Consider the following 21,681-nt stretch of genomic DNA (forward strand, 5'->3'; position numbering starts at 1 on the left):
ACGATTGGATGAACAGTTGGATGTTCGTCGGTGTGAACGGTTGGATGGACAGTTGGATGAATAGTTGGATGTAAGTCGGTATGAACGGTTGGATGGACATTTGGATGAACGGTTGGATGTACGTCGGTATGAACGGTTGGATGAACGGTTGGATGTAAGTCAGTGTGAACGGTTGGATGTACGTCAGTATGAACGGTTGGATGGACGGTTGGATGAACAGTTGGATGTTCGTCGGTGTGAACGGTTGGATGGACGGTTGGATGAACAGTTGGATGTTCGTCGGTGTGAACGGTTGGATGGACAGTTGAATGAATAGTTGGATGAACGGTTGGATGTAAGTCAGTGTGAACGGTTGGATGTACGTCGGTATGAACGGTTGGATGGACGGTTGGATGAACGGTTGGATGTACGTCGGTATGAACGGTTGGATGGACAGTTGAATGAATAGTTGGATGAACGGTTGGATGTAAGTCAGTGTGAACAGTTGGATGTACGTCTGTATGAACGGTTGGATGGATAGTTGGATGAATGGTTGGATGAACGGTTGGATGTACGTCGGTATGAATGGTTCGATGAACGGTTGGATGAACGGTTGGATGGACAGTTGGATGAACGGTTGGATGAACGGTTGGATGTACGTCGGTATGAACGGTTGGATGGACAGTTGGATGAACGGTTGGATGAACGGTTGGATGTACGTCGGTATGAATGGTTGGATGGACGGTTGGATGAACAGTTGGATGTTCGTCAGTGTGAACGGTTGGATGCACGTCGGTATGAACGGTTGGATGGACGGTTGGATGAACAGTTGGATGTTCGTCGGTGTGAATGGTTGGATGGACAGTTGGATGAATAGTTGGATGAATGGTTGGATGTACGTCAGTGTGAATGGTTGGATGAATGGTTGGATGTATATCGGTATGAAGGGTTGGATGGACATTTGGATGAACGGTTGGATGAACGGTTGGATGTAAGTCAGTGTGAACGGTTGGATGCACGTCGGTATGAACGGTTGGATGAACGGTTGGATGTAAGTCAGTGTGAAAGGTTGGATGTACGTCGGTATGAACGGTTGGATGGACGGTGGATGAACAGTTGGATGTTCGTCGGTGTGAATGGTTGGATGGACAGTTGGATGAATAGTTGGATGTACGTCGGTATGAACGGTTGGATGTACGTCGGTATGAACGGTTGGATGGGCAGTTGAATGAATAGTTGGATGAACGGTTGGATGTATGTCAGTGTGAACGGTTGGATGTACGTCGGTATGAACGGTTGGATGGGCAGTTGAATGAATAGTTGGATGAACGGTTGGATGTATGTCAGTGTGAACGGTTGGATGTTCGTCGGTGTGAATGGTTGGATGGACAGTTGGATGAATAGTTGGATGTAAGTCGGTATGAACGGTTGGATGGACATTTGGATGGACATTTGGATGAACGGTTGGATGTACGTCGGTATGAACGGTTGGATGAACGGTTGGATGTAAGTCAGTGTGAACGGTTGGATGTACGTCAGTATGAACGGTTGGATGGACGGTTGGATGAACAGTTGGATGTTCGTCGGTGTGAACGGTTGGATGGACGGTTGGATGAACAGTTGGATGTTCGTCGGTGTGAACGGTTGGATGGACAGTTGAATGAATAGTTGGATGAACGGTTGGATGTAAGTCAGTGTGAACGGTTGGATGTACGTCGGTATGAACGGTTGGATGGACGGTTGGATGAACGGTTGGATGTACGTCGGTATGAACGGTTGGATGGACAGTTGAATGAATAGTTGGATGAACGGTTGGATGTAAGTCAGTGTGAACAGTTGGATGTACGTCTGTATGAACGGTTGGATGGATAGTTGGATGAATGGTTGGATGAACGGTTGGATGTACGTCGGTATGAATGGTTCGATGAACGGTTGGATGAACGGTTGGATGGACAGTTGGATGAACGGTTGGATGAACGGTTGGATGTACGTCGGTATGAACGGTTGGATGGACAGTTGGATGAACGGTTGGATGAACGGTTGGATGTACGTCGGTATGAATGGTTCGATGAACGGTTGGATGAACGGTTGGATGTACGTCAGTATGAACGGTTGGATGGACAGTTGGATGAACGGTTGGATGTACGTCGGTATGAACGGTTGGATGGACAGTTGGATGAATGGTTGGATGAATGGTTGGATGTACGTCGGTATGAACGGTTGGATGGATAGTTGGATGAATGGTTGGATGAATGGTTGGATGTATGTCGGTATGAACGGTTGGATGTACGTCAGTGTGAACTGTTGGATGGACAGTTGGATGAATGGTTGGATGAATGGTTGGATGTACGTCGGTATGAACGGTTGGATGGACAGTTGGATGAATGGTTGGATGTACGTCGGTATGAACGGTCTGCTCGCTCCACAGGAACTGATCACTGCCTGGTACATCGGCTTCCTGTGTCTCATCCTGGCCAGCTTCCTGGTCTACCTGGCAGAGAAAGAAGACAATGAGCAGTTTGAGACGTACGCCGACGCCCTCTGGTGGGGACTGGTGAGATTACACCACACACAGCCAGAGACTAGTTCTGGTTCTGGTCCTGGTCCTGGTTTTGGTCAACTTCATGTTTGTGAAAAGCATCAGAGAACATCAGAACTAAGCTCTACTTTGATAGATCAGGGTTACCATGGCGACAACATAGCTATAACTACAACTCACAGGTGAGTCCAGGCATAGTGCAGAGATCCCAGCAGGTATCCTCTGATGTCCTCCTGATCTTCATCTGATGATGCTGTCATCACCAGGCAACAGGACAGTCTGACCCATCTCCTGATGTCTCCTCAGATCACCTTGACGACCATCGGATACGGAGACAAGTTCCCCGTCACCTGGAATGGACGCCTTCTGGCTGCAACCTTTACTCTGATCGGCGTTTCCTTCTTCGCTCTGCCAGCTGTGAGTGACTTTATGGTTTACCTGAGTTCACCTGGACTCACCTGGACTCACCTGGACTCAGCTGGACTCAGCTGGACTCACCTGGATTCACCTGGACTCAGCTAGACTCACCTGGACTCACCCGTACTCAGCTAGACTCACCTGTACTCACCTGAACTCACCTGGACTCACTTGGACTCACCTGGATTCACTTGGACTCACCTGTCTCTCTCCAGGGAATTCTTGGCTCTGGATTTGCTCTGAAGGTTCAGGAGCAGCACCGACAGAAACACTTCGAGAAAAGACGGAACCCCGCAGCTGGACTCATTCAGGTAAGTGCTGACATCACAGCTTCTCTGTGATTGGCCAGATGAGTGAAGGTGAGACTCACAAGCTTCAGCTGCTTTATCTAGAATAGCGGTTCTCAACATACCGCCCCCCGGGGGGCGTTCAGAGGACAGCAGGGGGCGCTGGGATTCCTCTGGGGGGCGTTTGGTCGAAGGTAAACTTTACACCTTATATGCAGAACAATACCAGTTTAGACTTTGAGCAACTTGGTAAAACTGTATTGTGTAACATTAAATCATGCCTGGCTGCAACTGTATCGATGGCAGTTCTTCTTCTATTCAGTGTTTGTAGCTTCTTGGCGCAGGTCCGCTCCTGCTACTGGTAGCTTCACCGCATCAGTTCAGCGTTACAGCCTGTGATTCACTTGTCTGGTGTCTGATTTTGAAATATTTTATGTTTTATTGAGGATTTCTTTACACCTGTTTTGACAGTGCTGTGATCATGTAAAAGCAATGCATTAAAAAGTGTTTTAATGTTCGTCTGGATGCTGCACTCTTCCATGGGAGGACAACAGAAAATTGCTCTTATAAACATGTTACGATACCCTCACTGTGTATCCCTCAGAAAAACGAGCCCATTTAAATAAAGACATCCCTCCATGGCTGATACCACGATAGGGAGCATTACTTTTATAGAGTTAACATCGGTTCTGTAAGTGATCTGGTATGAAACGGCGCCACAGCACTTTTGAATGTCAATCATCAGAATTGATGATTGACATTCAATCATCAATTCAATCATCAATCATCAGAATTGATGATTGACATTCAAAAGGTAAAGGTTCTGGAACAACTACTACTAAAAGGTTTACGTCAGTCTGTGCTTTTCTCCATCGATACGTGCTTCCCGACCGCTCCGCGCCTCATGGGGTAAAAAAAAACAAAAAACAAAACAATGTGCACGTTGCGGAAAACTCTGAAACAGGAGAACCGTGACATAGAACGGAGCAGCAAACTATTAATCTATAATCAATAGACAGGTCTATATAAAGATATGATCCATGTTTCTGTCTCATATTTGTATGGCATTAAAAGGAACTTTAGTTTTTCCACTGAAAGCTCTGGTTTGCACAGTAAATGCCATGTGGGTGAAGTTTTATGGCTGATACTCTGATGTCCCATTCTCCTGAAGGCAGCACAGAGCTGCACCACCAGAAGAGAAGAAGAGCTGTGATTAACGTAGTTACAGTTCTATCCATGTTTTAATGCTGCAGAGCTCAGCCGGTTTGCAAATAGATCAAAGTTTGAACTGGCATGTTGTTCATCTTTTTGTGGAATATTTAACAACTAGAAAATGGCAAAGAACAAGAATATTTTTTCCACTTTGGCTGCTGTTAGGCCTACAGATTTTAAGTTGAATGTCCATTAAACTTTTCGTAGACGCCTGTGAAAATAATTTCTATTCTCAGGGCTTTTTTGTTCTCTGGGAAATTATTTTTGATGATAAAAACAGAAACAAGCATAAAAATCAAAACATCTACAATAGTGATAGTAATATTAATAATAAGATAATATTCAGTGCAAAGTAGCCTGCAAATTCTTTGGTGGGGGGCAGTGAGGGACCTGGATAAAGGCTGGGGGGGCGCTGGCCCGAAAAAGGTAGAGAAACACTGATCTAGACCTTTATAGATCTAGAGCTTCCAGAAGTTGTTTTAGTTTGAGGTTTCTCATTCAGAGTGTCTGCAGGCCGCCTGGCGGGTCTACGCCACCAACCTGAGCCGGACCGACCTGACCTCCACCTGGGACTACTACGAGAGGACGGTGTCTGTCCCCATGTACAGGTGAGGCTCCGCCTCCACGCCGCCGCCGCTCTGCCTGCAGCCGCCTCACCTCGTCCGCTTGTCTGCAGGCTGATTCCTCCTCTGAACCAGCTGGACCTGCTGAGGAACCTCAAGAACAAGTCTGGACTTTCGTTTAGGTTGGTTGTTCATCCATCAGATCAGCTCCACCCATTGAGAAAAACTCTGGTCGGTTAAAAACTCTGTTCTCCTACCGCAGGGATGTCAAAGTGCGGCCCGGGGAACATTTGTGACCCTCACAGTGATTTTGTCTGGCCTTTCACCAGAATACAAAAATAGCACCAATTTATTATTGAAGGCTGATGCAGTTAAAAAATATTCAGTGAAATGTTCAGACTTTCAGGAGACAAATAAATATGGACGTTCTGATTTACTAATATGATTGATGTACCTGGATATACATGTTTCAGAAAGGACAGCGTTGTGGGGCGAGGAGGGGAGTATTAATTTACATAAAAGACTTACTTAACGTCAATGAGATAGTTATAGATGAGCATATATCAATAGAATCTGTATGTTTAAATGTTTGTCTTTCACCTCGTGTGAATTTTAATATTGTGTACAATCCACCATCAAGTTGCAGCACAACTTTTTATCATAACTTAAAGGAATTGTTAACAGGATTTAGAAACAACAGTGAAGTAATCATTTTGGAGGATTTTAATATAAACTGGATGGACAATAAATTGAAAAAAACACTTGGAGAACTGACAGCAAAATTAGATTTTCACCAGTTAATCAATAGTTCCTCTCGTATCACTAAAAACAGTCAAACTATAATAGATTTAATTTTTTCAAATAAACCTGGTCAAATCATAAAATCCTATAACTTGGTGTGCGGCTTATCTGACCACCATATTACTCTCATTGCAAGAAAATTATCTCAAAATATTTTTGTCAGTCGCCATAATACACAGAAACAGACTGTAATACAAATTTAAAAACAGGATGAACCCAAATTTGAGGCCGAATTAGCTCAGGTTAATTGGGATGACGTTTCCAGCCAGAATCAGATAAATGATTGCTGCAGTACATGTATTCTTAATGTTTGTAATACTATGAATAAGTTTCTTGAAACCCAGACGAAGGGACGAAGAAAAACACAGCTACCTTGGGTATCGGATGACATTCGGCTGTTAATGAAAAAGAGAGACTATGTTTTAAAATCTTTTCTTAAAAATAAAAGGACCACAGATTGGCTGCTTTTTAAAAGTTTGAGGAACAGAGTAGATAAAGAAATGTACAAATCCAAAGCTAAATATTACACAAATGTCTTATCAGAAACTGGAGGGAATGGTAAGACGATCTGGAAACGGCTAAACAGTTTACTGAATCCCAATGCGCACACTAAGCATAACTATGAACTTGCAATAGCAGGAAAAACCATAACTGATCCTGCTAAGCTAGCAACAATGTTTAATGATGTTTTCCTCTCTTCAGTTGAAGACTTGGCATCAAAGTTTCTGCCAGCTCCAATGGAAACACGCGGCACAAAACCGACCAAAAACTGTTCTGATTCCTTTGAGATTAAGGAAATTCATTACTCTGCTGTTCAAAATGCCATTAACAGCTTAAGTAATTCTCACGCAGAGGAATTATAATTTAGACGCTATGTTTAAAATAAAATACAGTAACATTTTAGTAGAACCTTTAACTCATATAGTTAACATTTCCATCAGAACAGGGGAATTTCCCGATGCATGGAAAAAAGCTTCGGTGAAACCGATTTTTAAATCAGGAAGTCGACATGAAATCAGCGACTACAGGCCAATAAGTCTGGTTCCGGTCATGGAGAAAATGATTCTGGAACAAATACTACTGCATTTAGACAGTAACAATCTTCAGTTTGGTTTCAGACGGCAGCATTGCACAGAGACCGCTGCAGGTTTGCTGCTTGAAAAGGTTAAACAATCACTTCACAAGGGACAAATTACTGGTGCAGTTTTTCTTGATTTGAAAAAGGCCTTTGATACGGTGAATCACAATTTACTGATCTCAAGGCTTTCATCATTTAATTTCTCAGAACGGTCATTGTCTTGGTTTAAAACATGTTTGGAAGATCGTGAACAATGTGTTGTCATTAATAACAGCAAATCTTAACAGGGATTCCACAGGGAACCATCTTAGGTCCGGTCCTGTTTAGTTTGTATGTTAACAGTCTTCCTGAAATTTGTCCTGAAGTCAATCTGCAAATGTTTGCTGATGACACCGTTGTTTACACATCAGACCAAACGGTATTGTTGTCAGTGAAAAACTTCAGAACTGTCTGCAGAGATTAGCAACACGGCTAAAGGATTCTTGCTTAACTCTCAATACAAAGAAAACAAAGTGAATTTGATTTTCAATCAAGAAAACATCATTACAGTCCTTGAATATTCAGATCAATGGGGACCTATTGAACAATATCACAAGAGAAATATTTAGGAATAATTCTGGATACTCAGTTACATTTTAGGAGCCAAATTGATAAAATCTCCAAAACTGTTAGATTGAATATAGTTTTAAAGTTATTAGACATTGTTTGACACTTCACTGTGCAGAGATGTTTCTGAACTCACTGATCCTCACATTTTACCTGCGGAGCTCCTGTCTGGGCTCAGACTGGTCAAACTCAAACCATTAGCATTTCTCTATAATCGGGCCTTAAAGGTTTTACATCAAAAGCCGATTAGATTCCATCACTGTCACATTTTGGCTAAATTTGGCATTTTGGATTTTACAAATTTTCTAAATTATAATGTTTTAAAATTGATTTTTAAGTGTTTAAATGGACTTGCACCAACACCACAGAGACTGCAGGGCATCAGCAGATCTACCAGAGCAGCTTTAGATGGAAGCTGTAAGGTTCCCTTTCGAAGAACCACCTTTGCTCAAACTGCTCCGTCTGTGAGAGGATCTGCAGTTTGGACTCACTTCCTGTTCATTTAAAGTCTGTAACCAGTTTTAATATGTTCAAAACTCTGGTTATGTCAAAAACAGAACTGTACCCATTTTAGATGTTTTTCTGTTGGTTTACATCATGTTGTGCTATTTTAAATGATTATCACTTCAATTTTTAGAGTTACTTTTTAAAAAGCCCAACTAGGGACAAGTGCTGTGAATTAGCTGCTGCTGCTGCACCACGATGCAAACATGGGATGATGTTTTATTCAGTTTGTCTATGTCGATGTGTTCCTATCAAATAAACTTTATAATAATAATTTAATAAAATTTCAGTGGCTTTTACTTTGACGCATCCTTTTAGTAAACTCCAGTAAATAAAGCAAAGGTTTATGAAGAATGAGCGACCCAAACCCGCTGAGAACAACACAAAAATCCACAAAACACAAAAATGAACAACCTTTGAATTTTTATATATTATTTAGTGAATTAAATTAAAAATAAAATATGTAAGGGCTAAAAAAGAGGATTTTATGTGATAAATGCTCTTTAAAACAACCAGGTGTTCAGAACAGAACCAGAATTCCCCCGACCCAAACAGGAACAGGAAGTGGCCATAATGTTTTGCCTCATTTAATTGACTGATAACTGTGTCTGTCTGCAGGAAGGACGTCCAGCCGGAGCCGTCACCGAGGTCAGTCCAAACACTTCAGAACCAGATATCTGAAGCCGGTTCTGGTTCTGGTTCTGGTCATCCTGTCCAGACCGGGTCAGTTCCACCAGAACTGCTCAGATACCTGCTGTCTCATCTGAACCGGGTCTTCAGGCTCTGGTTCCTTTAGTGTCGAGTCGATTTCATTCAAAAATACTTTATTGATCCCAAATGGGTCAAGTCTGTCGATCTGTAGAGGTCAGTGCTGCAGCGGCGCCCCCTGCTGTACAAACAGCAGGCGGTGCTGACAGGTCCAGCTTTACTCGGGTGGGAGTCTGTCCCACCATGAGAGTTGCCATGACAACCACATCATGGACATCATGTTTGTTGCATCGTGGTTGCCATGAAGCAACAAACATGGCCGATAAACATAGTCGGCCATGTTTGTCAGCCATGTTTGTCAGGTCTGACTGGATTCTTTCTGTCTCTGCAGTCAGAAGGTCAGTTTGAAAGAGAGAGTCTTCTCGTCTCCACGGAGCTCCGGAACCAAAGGGAAGAGTTCTCCTCAGCACGGTGGGTACCAGAACCAGAACTAGAACCAGAACCAGAACCAGAACCACAACTAGAACTAGAGTCAGAACCAGAACCTGAAGGAGATGCTCTGTAATCTTTAGAAACTGCAGCTCTGAGGAGGAGCTGCGCCTCGGAGGCGGGGCTTGGCCCACCCAGGCGTTTTGCAGTTTATTATTAGCAGGCAGGTGCAGAGTGGGGGGAGTTGAGGGGGCTTGAGCCCCTGCCCCTTTTATCCTTGATGCCCCAGATGCCTTGTTTGACTTTTTTATGTTTTTTTATCTGTCTGTCAGGAGGCCTGCTTGTGCCCCTCAACAATAATGTTTAGCTAAATATAATCATTTAGCAAAATAAGCTAGTCCGGCTGCCCTCAGTCTAGTAATGACTCTCAGTTTCTCTGCCTCCATGTTGTTCAGATACCGGGTCCAAGGTGAGGAGAAGCGCTCTAACTATCAAATCATGGGCAAGAATATATATCTTTTCAACATGCAGGACCAAAACCGACATAATAAGAAATAAAAGCATAAATATATATTTAGTTTTTCCTTTTCCTTACACATGAGTTTCCGTCAAGTAATGTATATATTTTCTTTTTCATTTCCCCTAAACATGCGCTTTTGTCAAGAAAAATAGATGTTTTGCTTAGTCTTTTTTGCTTCTCCCTTTTCTGCTGCTGTATTTCTGCTGCATCGTTATGTTAATGAGGAGAGCTGCTATTGGCCAGTAGAGCCTTGGGACCAACGTCACTGCGTCAGACGTTGTGGGGCGTTCAGGTCCAGTCGCTCGGCGCCATCTTTACAGGCCACAGACCAAAACAAACTTTATCCCGGTGGTTTTATTGTGTTACCGACTGCAGTGACATTAGTTTTAAGCTGGATCTTGGATTTTTCAATATCCGCCGAGTAAGCGGCGTTTAGCTCAAGGTTGATCCAATTTATGAGCGCTAACTTCGGCCAGCCGTTCTCCAGCTCCCTCCTCAGCCCTCGGAGGTTCACTTCACTGCAGTCGAAACACAGAAATGGTTAAAAAAAACTTCTGACTTTAACTTTATCATTCTCCCCAGTGCTGCACTGACTGGATGTCTGGAGGGCCCCTGAATGTCTGGAGGGCCCCTGAATGTCTGGAGGGCCCCTGGATGTCTGGAGGGCCCCTGAATGTCTGGAGGGCCCCTGGATGTCTGGAGGGCCCCTGAATGTCTGGAGGGCCCCTGGATGTCTGGAGGGCCCCTGAATGTCTGGAGGGCCCCTGGATGTCTGGAGGGCCCCTGGATGTCTGGAGGGCCCCTGAATGTCTGGAGGGCCCCTGGATGTCTGGAGGGCCCCTGAATGTCTGGATGTCTGGAGGGCCCCTGAATGTCTGGAGGGCCCCTGGATGTCTGGAGGGCCCCTGGATGTCTGGAGGGCCCCTGAATGTCTGGAGGGCCCCTGGATGTCTGGAGGGCCCCTGGATGTCTGGAGGGCCCCTGAATGTCTGGAGGGCCCCTGGATGGCCCCTACCAGCAGCTACTGAGTTTTCTTTGCCTTGATATCTCAGTCTTATAATTCTAGATCTAGAGGTTTAACATAGAAAACTAATGTAGAGTTAGCCTCTGAGCTTTTTGATCTTTAAATCAGTCTGCAGTCAAGCTGCTATGGAGGTTAAACAGTCAGATATTATAAGGATTTATTTAGTAAAATATCATCAACTGTTCTTATTTCATAGCGTCATAACCTTTGACCTTCTCTCCTCTGGTCTGTTTCACAGCTTCAGCCTCAGATCAGCTCAGCAGAAACAGAAACATTAAATCAGGGGAACATGGACTGTATCTGCTTTGCATTGTCCCCACATGATGACAATGATCTAGAATAATCTGATTAAATATTAGATTCTTGATTAATATGGGTTGTTGTTGTACGTTGTTTCAAGATCATGTTCAATGTGCCGTTTTGTAACTTTGAGCCCCCAAACCCCCAAAGGTCGCTGCACGGCCCTGATTATTAATAAGTCAAAAACATTCAAACATGATGGAAAGATGAAAAAGTTGATTTTATATAATACTGCTCCTTTAAGTACAGAGACATGAAAACTGTACAGTAACAAAGCAGTTGCTATGTCCCACCACTGCCTTTATGTTTTGAATGATCAGAGTGACAGGCCGCACTTTTCAGTGTGTTTTCTGTCAGCGCATCATGCAGGTCTGCTCTGCTGTCTGCAGTGGTTCCTCCGGGCAGTGTGGCTCCCGGCGTGGCAGTGGGCCCCAGCACCCCGGGGGGCGTCCAGGCGCTGCGTCGGTCTCCCAGTATGGAGCCCAGTCTGGATGACAGTCCCAGTAAGGTTCCAAAGAGCTGGAGCTTTGGGGAACGCAGCCGGACCCGGCAGGCCTTCAGGATCCGAGGAGCAGCGTCCCGCCAGAACTCTGAAGGTGAGGCAGGTTGACCTCAAACTGCTGCGCACCGTGTGGCCACCGGGGGGCGACAGCTGCGTCTCAACACACCAGATTATCCCAGTCAGCGTCTGCAAAACGACAGTGAAAAATTTAAATAAATATTTTCATTTATGGAGTCTCTCATGGAGAAATAATGTGTGTTAATTTTTCAAAGTCATATTTGTATCATATTTCATCAAGTTATAAATTACATCGTAATTTATGAATTACAACGTTCCAAACAAAATATTTAAAACAGCTTTTACTTTATATTCCACTTCTGTTTGTTAGCATGTCAGTTTGCATGTTAGTTAAATATTTAGCCTGGACCTAAACATTTAGTTCTGAGCTAAATATTTAACTAGCAACCTAAAGATTTAGTCTTATAGCTAAATATTTAGTTAACAAGCTAAAAATGTGTTTTAAAAATAAATATTTGAATCTGAATTTTAAATGTTTAATTTGAAAATAAATATTTTTTTTACTAAATGTTCAGTTTGGATGCTAAGTATTTAGCTTCCTAACTACTAAATGTTGAATTTACAAGTTAAACAGTTATTAGTCTAAACATTTAAATGGTGTTGTTTAGTTTGTAACTCTGATATTTAATATTATTTATTCATGAATAACATGGTGAAAATATGACCATGAAAAATGAACACCCACATGTTTTCTCCATGAGAGGCTCAATAAATCAAAAGTATTGCTGTTAATTTTTTACAGTGTAAAAGATGTAAAAGGGAGTCTCATAGCTGAGGTCCAGGCGGTTCTGTTCCAGCACCGACTTCATAAAAAGCAGATAAAGTTGATTCATTTGGATGAAAGTGGGAGAAGGTTTGCAGAGGAAACAGATCAGCTGTCATCATCAGGGGTCAAAGGTCAGAACCAGTTTGAACTGATCACACAGTCGGACGCGGCCTGTTGGGCCTCCTGGTCTCCATCCATGTTGGCTGCATTTAGTTTCAAAACATTAAACGGCTGACCTCAAGTCCTACAGCAGATCTGCTGCTCCAGGCCAGCAGGGGGCAGCAGCGGCTGCAGGAACATCTCCAGGTTCCTCTAGACACGGTCCGGTTTGGGGATCGGCTGGTTCGGGTTTCTGGCGTCTGATGAAGCTGTTTCCTCTCCTCTTCCTCTGATGAAGCTGTTTCCTCTTCCTCTTCCTCTGATGAAGCTGTTTCCTCTCTTCTTCCTCTGATGAAGCTGTTTCCTCTCCTCTTCCTCTGATGAAGCTGTTTCCTCTCTTCTTCCTCTGATGAAGCTGTTTCCTCTCCTCTTCCTCTGATGAAGCTGTTTCCTCTCTTCTTCCTCTGATGAAGCTGTTTCCTCTTCCTCTTCATCTGATGAAGCTGTTTCCTCTCCTCTTCCTCTGATGAAGCTGTTTCCTCTCTTCTTCCTCTGATGAAGCTGTTTCCTCTCCTCTTCCTCTGATGAAGCTGTTTCCTCTCCTCTTCCTCTGATGAAGCTGTTTCCTCTCTTCTTCCTCTGATGAAGCTGTTTCCTCTCCTCTTCCTCTGATGAAGCTGTTTCCTCTCTTCTTCCTCTGATGAAGCTGTTTCCTCTTCCTCTTCATCTGATGAAACTGTTTCCTCTCCTCTTCCTCTGATGAAGCTGTTTCCTCTCCTCTTCCTCTGATGAAGCTGTTTCCTCTTCCTCTGATGAAGCTGTTTCCTCTTCCTCTGATGAAGCTGTTTCCTCTCCTCTTCCTCTGATGAAGCTGTTTCCTCTTCCTCTTCCTCTGATGAAGCTGTTTCCTCTCCTCTTCCTCTGATGAAGCTGTTTCCTCTCCTCTTCCTCTGATGAAGCTGTTTCCTCTCCTCTTCCTCTGATGAAGCTGTTTCCTCTTCCTCTTCCTCTGATGAAGCTGTTTCCTCTTCCTCTGATGAAGCTGTTTCCTCTTCCTCTTCCTCTGATGAAGCTGTTTCCTCTCCTCTTCCTCTGATGAAGCTGTTTCCTCTCCTCTTCCTCTGATGAAGCTGTTTCCTCTCCTCTTCCTCTGATGAAGCTGTTTCCTCTCCTCTTCCTCTGATGAAGCTGTTTCCTCTTCCTCTGATGAAGCTGCTTCCTCTTCCTCTTCCTCTGATGAAGCTGTTTCCTCTCCTCTTCCTCTGATGAAGCTGTTTCCTCTTCCTCTGATGAAGCTGTTTCCTCTCCTCTTCCTCTGATGAAGCTGTTTCCTCTTCCTCTTCCTCTGATGAAGCTGTTTCCTCTCCTCTTCCTCTGATGAAGCTGTTTCCTCTTCCTCTGATGAAGCTGTTTCCTCTCCTCTTCCTCTGATGAAGCTGTTTCCTCTCCTCTTCCTCTGATGAAGCTGTTTCCTCTCCTCTTCCTCTGATGAAGCTGTTTCCTCTTCCTCTGATGAAGCTGTTTCCTCTCCTCTTCCTCTGATGAAGCTGTTTCCTCTTCCTCTTCCTCTGATGAAGCTGTTTCCTCTTCCTCTGATGAAGCTGTTTCCTCTTCCTCTTCCTCTGATGAAGCTGTTTCCTCTCCTCTTCCTCTGATGAAGCTGTTTCCTCTTCCTCTGATGAAGCTGTTTCCTCTTCCTCTGATGAAGCTGTTTCCTCTTCCTCTTCATCTGATGAAGCTGTTTCCTCTCCTCTTCCTCTGATGAAGCTGTTTCCTCTTCCTCTGATGAAGCTGTTTCCTCTCCTCTTCCTCTGATGAAGCTGTTTCCTCTCCTCTTCCTCTGATGAAGCTGTTTCCTCTCCTCTTCCTCTGATGAAGCTGTTTCTTCTCCTCTTCCTCTGATGAAGCTGTTTCCTCTCCTCTTCCTCTGATGAAGCTGTTTCCTCTCTTCTTCCTCTGATGAAGCTGTTTCCTCTCCTCTTCCTCTGATGAAGCTGTTTCCTCTCCTCTTCCTCTGATGAAGCTGTTTCCTCTTCCTCTTCCTCTGATGAAGCTGTTTCCTCTCCTCTTCCTCTGATGAAGCTGTTTCCTCTTCCTCTGATGAAGCTGCTTCCTCTTCCTCTTCCCCTGATGAAGCTGTTTCCTCTTCCTCTTCCTCTGATGAAGCTGTTTCCTCTCTTCTTCCTCTGATGAAGCTGTTTCCTCTCCTCTTCCTCTGATGTAGCTGTTTCCTCTTCCTCTGATGTAGCTGTTTCCTCTTCCTCTTCCTCTGATGTAGCTGTTTCCTCTTCCTCTGATGAAGCTGTTTCCTCTTCCTCTGATGAAGCTGTTTCCTCTTCCTCTGATGTAGCTGTTTCCTCTTCCTCTGATGTAGCTGTTTCCTCTTCCTCTTCCTCTGATGTAGCTGTTTCCTCTTCCTCTGATGTAGCTGTTTCCTCTCCTCTTCATCTGATGAAGCTGTTTCCTCTTCCTCTGATGTAGCTGTTTCCTCTTCCTCTTCCTCTGATGAAGCTGTTTCCTCTTCCTCTGATGTAGCTGTTTCCTCTCCTCTTCATCTGATGAAGCTGTTTCCTCTTCCTCTGATGTAGCTGTTTCCTCTTCCTCTTCCTCTGATGTAGCTGTTTCCTCTTCCTCTGATGTAGCTGTTTCCTCTTCCTCTGATGTAGCTGTTTCCTCTTCCTCTTCCTCTGATGTAGCTGTTTCCTCTTCCTCTGATGTAGCTGTTTCCTCTTCCTCTGATGTAGCTGTTTCCTCTTCCTCTGATGTAGCTGTTTCCTCTTCCTCTGATGAAGCTGTTTCCTCTTCCTCTTCCTCTGATGTAGCTGTTTCCTCTTCCTCTGATGTAGCTGTTTCCTCTTCCTCTGATGTAGCTGTTTCCTCTTCCTCTGATGTAGCTGTTTCCTCTTCCTCTGATGTAGCTGTTTCCTCTTCCTCTTCCTCTGATGTAGCTGTTTCCTCTTCCTCTGATGAAGCTGTTTCCTCTTCCTCTTCCTCTGATGTAGCTGTTTCCTCTTCCTCTGATGTAGCTGTTTCCTCTTCCTCTTCCTCTGATGTAGCTGTTTCCTCTTCCTCTGATGTAGCTGTTTCCTCTCCTCTTCATCTGATGAAGCTGTTTCCTCTTCCTCTGATGTAGCTGTTTCCTCTTCCTCTTCCTCTGATGAAGCTGTTTCCTCTTCCTCTGATGTAGCTGTTTCCTCTCCTCTTCATCTGATGAAGCTGTTTCCTCTTCCTCTGATGTAGCTGTTTCCTCTTCCTCTGATGTAGCTGTTTCCTCTTCCTCTTCCTCTGATGTAGCTGTTTCCTCTTCCTCTGATGTAGCTGTTTCCTCTTCCTCTGATGTAGCTGTTTCCTCTTCCTCTGATGTAGCTGTTTCCTCTTCCTCTGATGAAGCTGTTTCCTCTTCCTCTTCCTCTGATGTAGCTGTTTCCTCTTCCTCTGATGTAGCTGTTTCCTCTTCCTCTGATGTAGCTGTTTCCTCTTCCTCTGATGTAGCTGTTTCCTCTTCCTCTGATGTAGCTGTTTCCTCTTCCTCTTCCTCTGATGTAGCTGTTTCCTCTTCCTCTGATGAAGCTGTTTCCTCTTCCTCTGATGTAGCTGTTTCCTCTTCCTCTTCCTCTGATGTAGCTGTTTCCTCTTCCTCTTCCTCTGATGTAGCTGTTTCCTCTTCCTCTGATGTAGCTGTTTCCTCTTCCTCTGATGTAGCTGTTTCCTCTTCCTCTGATGTAGCTGTTTCCTCTTCCTCTGATGTAGCTGTTTCCTCTTCCTCTGATGAAGCTGTTTCCTCTTCCTCTGATGTAGCTGTTTCCTCTTCCTCTGATGTAGCTGTTTCCTCTTCCTCTTCCTCTGATGAAGCTGTTTCCTCTTCCTCTGATGTAGCTGTTTCCTCTTCCTCTGATGTAGCTGTTTCCTCTTCCTCTGATGTAGCTGTTTCCTCTTCCTCTGATGTAGCTGTTTCCTCTTCCTCTGATGTAGCTGTTTCCTCTTCCTCTGATGTAGCTGTTTCCTCTTCCTCTGATGAAGCTGTTTCCTCTTCCTCTTCCTCTGATGAAGCTGTTTCCTCTTCCTCTTCCTCTGATGAAGCTGTTTCCTCTTCCTCTGATGTAGCTGTTTCCTCTTCCTCTTCCTCTGATGAAGCTGTTTCCTCTTCCTCTGATGTAGCTGTTTCCTCTTCCTCTGATGTAGCTGTTTCCTCTTCCTCTTCCTCTGATGTAGCTGTTTCCTCTTCCTCTGATGTAGCTGTTTCCTCTTCCTCTGATGTAGCTGTTTCCTCTTCCTCTGATGTAGCTGTTTCCTCTCCTCTTCCTCCTGTAGTGCTGATTGAGATGCAGGATGAAGAGTTCAGACACAAGAGTTCCCCAGGTCAGCGCTCACACTCACTCTCACAGGAAGGAAGCTGCTTCATTCCTCTGGACTTCCTGTCACATGATCAAGTCTCTCAGGAAGCTGCAGCAGCGTCCGCTGCGGGGGTGGGACTAAATGACCTCTGACCTCTGCTTTCGTTTCAGATGCCAGCCTGCCAGGTGAAGACATGGCGGATGACAACAAGAGCTGCCACTGCGAATTTGTCCCCCAGGACCTGACGCCGGGGTTAAAGGTCACCATCAGGGCCATCTGGTAGGAGTCTGTCCATCAGAGGCTGTCTGCTGCGCCGCCGACCATCCATCGCTTCTCACTCCTCATTTGCTGTTTTATGCACTAAGTCATGATTTTATTCACATTATTTTATTTACTTATGTTTTATTTATGCTCACGCCAGGGTCAAAGGTCATCATCAGCTGTTGGGTAAGAGCAGCCACGTCACTCAGCGTCATTATTTCACTGTTCAGCCTGCTTTATTATTATTTTATTATTTTATTGCTGGTGCGCTCTACGGCCAGGCTTCAGTTTTACTCTGGATTCGGATCCCAGATCTGTTCCAACCGCCGTCAGTGTTTCCCGGTTCTGGTTCGTTTCTCTGGTTCTGTCCGGGTTCTGCTTCATGTTCAATTCAAGTTAAGGACGTTGTAGTTAGGGAAACGAAGAAGAGTTACTTTCTGCAGAATTTTCTAGAAAAAAAGTTGGACATTTCTGAGTTTGACAAATTTAAAATTTTCAAGAAAAGAACTGTCTCGCCAAAAAAGATTATTCTCATATATTTTCTGAAAACATTTGTCAATTTCTGAGTTTCAAAAGTCACGAAGTGTTGGACTTTTAGATTTGTAAAAATCCTAACGAGTGAACATTATTTCTAAGTTTATCCATTTGAATCTTGTTTTTTTAGTGAATTCAAATGAGGAAAAGGGTTTACAAATCATCAGGTTCGGTTTTTATTGTGCTTATACATCAATTCAGTGGAAATGTGGTTGTAGGTTCTGCTCTGAAAGAACAGAACCACTGGACTGGACCAGATCCAGTTCAGCACCTGGCTGTGACCGGTCCAGACAACACGCCCTGTTGTGGGCCTGTGCTCCAGACCAGAACCAGCAGGACCTGGTCCGAGTCCGGCTGTGGTGACGCTTCCTTGTCTCTGGCAGCATCATGCGCTTCATGGTGTCCAAGAGGAAGTTCAAGGAGAGCCTCCGTCCCTACGACGTCATGGACGTGATCGAGCAGTACTCGGCTGGACACCTGGACATGCTGGCCCGCATCAAGAACCTCCAGGCCCGGTAAGGCTCCAGGCCTCGGCGCCTTGCCGCTCCGACTCTAAATCAGCTGTGACCGGGTTCTGTCTGGTTCTGGCAGGGTGGATCAGATCGTGGGAAGAGGAACCCCCATTGCAGACAAGGACCGTCCCAAATCAGGTGGCGAGGAGATACCTGAAGACCCGAGCATGATGGGACGTCTGGGGAAGGTGGAGAAGCAGGTGAACGGCTTGTGGTGTGGCCCGCCACACTGCTGCCACTACACTCACTTTATTTATTAAGGACAATGTACATGAATTACATTTCTGTAAATGTGCCAGAGTTAGCTGAAAGCCTCTTTCCATCTGTGGCCTGTAGTGCTGGCAGCATTTGCTGGTTTTCTGGTTAAGCACCAGCCTTACTGGTGCTTAACCAGAAACCAGTAACTGGTGGCTTAACCAGGACCACCGGTAAGACCTGCAACTCTGTCTTGATGCAGGTCTGGAACTGAACTAATCATTTGGTCTAACCCCTGATGTCCTGCAGGTCCTGTCCATGGAGAGGAAGCTGGACTTTCTGGTGAACATCTACATTCAGCGAATGGGAATCCCTCAGGCAGAGACGGATGCCTATTTTGGGTCGAAGGAACCGGACCCGGCACCGCCATACCACAGTCCAGTGGACCTGCAGGAGAAGAACCAGTCCCTCTCCAAGATCCTGCAGTGAGTATGTCATGAAGCAGTGGTGTAGCAAGCTTTTCTAAAGTCTGGGGACTGAAACTTTTAATCAGTGCCTGGAGGCACACATCACCTCATCCGCTTTGTAAGATGCTGCAGTGGCAGCTTCATGCTGTGGGAAGATAACGTTGATAGAAAGGTAAATCAAGTCAAAAACAGGAAAATCCTGAATGGAAAACAACTAGAAGCTAAAGACTTCCAAAATAATGACCACTCCCAACAAGCCAGAGCCACAATTGATGGTCTATAATAAAGCATTTTCATCTTGGAATGGCCTAGCTAAAGCCCAGACGTAAATATATTTCAGTCTGTAGCCATGCAAAGCTGGTAAAGATGTACAACTGGTAATAAATAGTTTGGTCTTTGCATGCCACACTTTTCAGATTTATATTTGTAAATTATTTTAAATACTGCATCATTTCTTTTCACTGACCTACCAAGAATTCAATATACTGAAGCTTGTGGTTGCAAAGTGAAAAGGTTCAAGTGGTGATTGCTTTTGTGACGCTCAGTTTTTTAAATGTTAGTTGATCATATTGAATGAAAAAAGATAAAAAATAAAATATATTTTTTGTAGATAGCATTGTGCTGCATTGGACGACTTAACCTGTTCAGTTTAACACAATTTCTGCATTGATTCCCCAGAGACGGGTTACTGTTTACAATGTAGTGGAAGCTAAGGGTCAAAAGGTCATATGTGTTCATAGCATGCTAAAATCACAGCGCCCTCTGGTGGCCTGGTCTGGGAACTACAAATGACTAAATGTGCCTTGGCGGTATCATCTAAATGTGGAAATTAACATAAAAAACAACCAAATTTTACATTCATACATGTAGTTTTACAAAATCTCTTCCTATTGAAAAAGCATTAAAATATTTAGTTTTTATTATTTTGTGAATCTCTGAAAACAATGACACAGTCCCTGCAATAAAACGTTTTTCAATCAAAATTTAATCTGCTATAAACCCCACATTTTATATTTCTTTTCTTTTAGTTTTTTATTTTGCGGTGGTTTTGTTTTTCCCCCTCTAACCTCGGTATATATGTGTTCTGTTAACAGTAGTTATACCAGTCAGTGTATTATTACTTAGGGAGGAATATTTCAATTTTTTTGTTTAAATGTGAAATGGTCGTTGCCATTTGGTTTATGCTTTGTGTTTTCAAATATGAAGTCAGTTATGAGGCAACGATCTCATGTAAACAGAGTCTAAAAGCTTTTTTTTTACTCAAGTCACTGTAACTGAGTAAATGTAGGAACTGCCAAACTAGGGTGGTGATACTGGGAATCTGGGTATCGGACCGATGGCTAAATTTCCTTTTGTTGTTGTTTACGTGTCTGCAGGGTGTTGCCTGGCGACCACATGGAGAGGACCCGCTTTGTGACCAAGATGGTCCGCTCCAGCAGCTCCACCGGACACAGGAACTACGCCGCCCCCACCTGCCCGCCCTCCACCTCCTGGCAGCCAATCAGCTCCCAGCTCCACCAGCAGGCCCCTCCCCCTCCACAGCGTAGCCATGGCAACACCCCGAGCCCGGTGGGCGACGCTTCGCTGGTCCGCCTGCCCCCCCCTCCAGCAGGGGAGAGACACGGCGGGAACCGACCAGGTCGGCACGGCGGCGGGGAGCGGGCCGGGACGGAGCGGAACGGGGACGAGGCGAAGCTCGACAGCGACACCTCGGTGTCCATCCCGTCGGTGGACCATGAGGAGCTGGAGCGCTCCTTCAGCGGTTTCTCCATCTCCCAGTCCCGGGAGAACCTGGACTTCCTGAACAACGGGTTCTACCCGTCCGCCGGGCCGGGGGAGCAGCCGGCCGGCGGCAGCGGCGGAGGCTCCGTTCGCCGTGCCACCCGCCGGCCCTATATCGCCCAGGGGGAGTCCGACTCCGACTCCGAGCTGTGCGCCCCCTCTCCGCACTCGGACCGGGCCTGGACCGGCACCAAGTAGGGCCGACCCGAAGCCGAACCAGCAGAACCCCTTTTTTAAACTCAGACCCGTCACTTAAACACCAGCTGTGGGCGAAGCTTTATGCGGAAATAGATGGACTGATGTCACCATTTATACAGCGAATGCTTGCCACGCTCGCACCTGATTGGTTCCCACTGACCAATCAGACTCACTGTTTCCACTAACATCTGCTTGACCGAATGACACGTGAGGATAGCAGTTACCATGTGTCCACCCACTGACCCGCCCAGAATCCGGGTCGGTTCGGTTTTAAATCAGAACCTCAGGTTCAGACATAAACACAGAACTTATTTCTAATTTTCTGCTTTTTTTTCTGAAACTTTTTGTCTCCTGGTTTGGATCTCCAGCACAAAACCTCCAGGTACCTTCAGGAGCCGCCACCAGAACCAGAAGCGGACCTCTCCTGGTTCCCTCTGATGAAGCTGATCAGAACATGTCCGTCTCTTTGGTTCTGGTTCAATTTACAATTAAATAACCCTGAATGTTGACCCTCAGCGGTCTTCTGTTCTGTCCGGTCAGATTCTGGTACTGGATTTCCGGGACGACTCCAGTTTGGTTCTGAGAACTTCTGTATCTGACCTTTGACCTCATGGGGATCTCCAGCAGGTCTGAGGGCTGAAAGGGCCGATTAATAAAACCCATAACCCGTTAAAATAAACATGTCTGCATTCCTTCAACCTGATCAGTCCCTCCAGGATTTCATGATTGTTTTTGTGGAAATAATTTAGAAATATTTGAAGAAATTTTGCAGTGACTGTGACTTTGCTGCTCACCATACCAACTATAAATTCACCAACATATAAATGCAGTACTAAAACACACTGCCTCCTGCAGGTGGGAGTTGGCAACAATTAACCCAAATTTTTCGACATCCACCGCAAAAAACTCAATTAGTGCCAAAAAATGAGGATCTTGGTTTTCACAAAATTAGAATAATGAAAAACTGGAAAAACTTGATGTGATT

At 44.9% G+C, this 21,681-nt stretch overlaps 1 protein-coding gene across 1 annotated transcript in view; it reads left to right on the forward strand.

Moving 5' to 3' along the window:
- kcnq2b (potassium voltage-gated channel, KQT-like subfamily, member 2b) overlaps positions 1–20,704 on the forward strand; it is a 34,572-nt gene extending 13,868 nt beyond the window's left edge. The window contains exons 6-19 of the mRNA XM_088005897.1: positions 2,408–2,533; positions 2,825–2,935; positions 3,151–3,246; positions 4,948–5,042; positions 5,111–5,179; positions 8,605–8,634; positions 9,086–9,165; positions 11,357–11,563; positions 16,724–16,771; positions 16,918–17,026; positions 17,926–18,057; positions 18,134–18,254; positions 18,559–18,734; positions 20,093–20,704. Of these exons, the coding sequence (XP_087862023.1) occupies positions 2,408–2,533; positions 2,825–2,935; positions 3,151–3,246; positions 4,948–5,042; positions 5,111–5,179; positions 8,605–8,634; positions 9,086–9,165; positions 11,357–11,563; positions 16,724–16,771; positions 16,918–17,026; positions 17,926–18,057; positions 18,134–18,254; positions 18,559–18,734; positions 20,093–20,696 (2,004 nt within the window). The 3' untranslated portion in view covers positions 20,697–20,704. The remainder of the gene's footprint in view (positions 1–2,407; positions 2,534–2,824; positions 2,936–3,150; positions 3,247–4,947; positions 5,043–5,110; positions 5,180–8,604; positions 8,635–9,085; positions 9,166–11,356; positions 11,564–16,723; positions 16,772–16,917; positions 17,027–17,925; positions 18,058–18,133; positions 18,255–18,558; positions 18,735–20,092) is intronic.
- Positions 20,705–21,681: the final 977 nt, after the last annotated feature.

Source organism: Poecilia mexicana, unplaced genomic scaffold, assembly GCF_051168715.1.
Source record: "Poecilia mexicana isolate PSO_F unplaced genomic scaffold, ASM5116871v1 scaffold_5, whole genome shotgun sequence".
In the NCBI taxonomy this organism is placed as follows: Eukaryota; Metazoa; Chordata; class Actinopteri; order Cyprinodontiformes; family Poeciliidae; genus Poecilia; species Poecilia mexicana.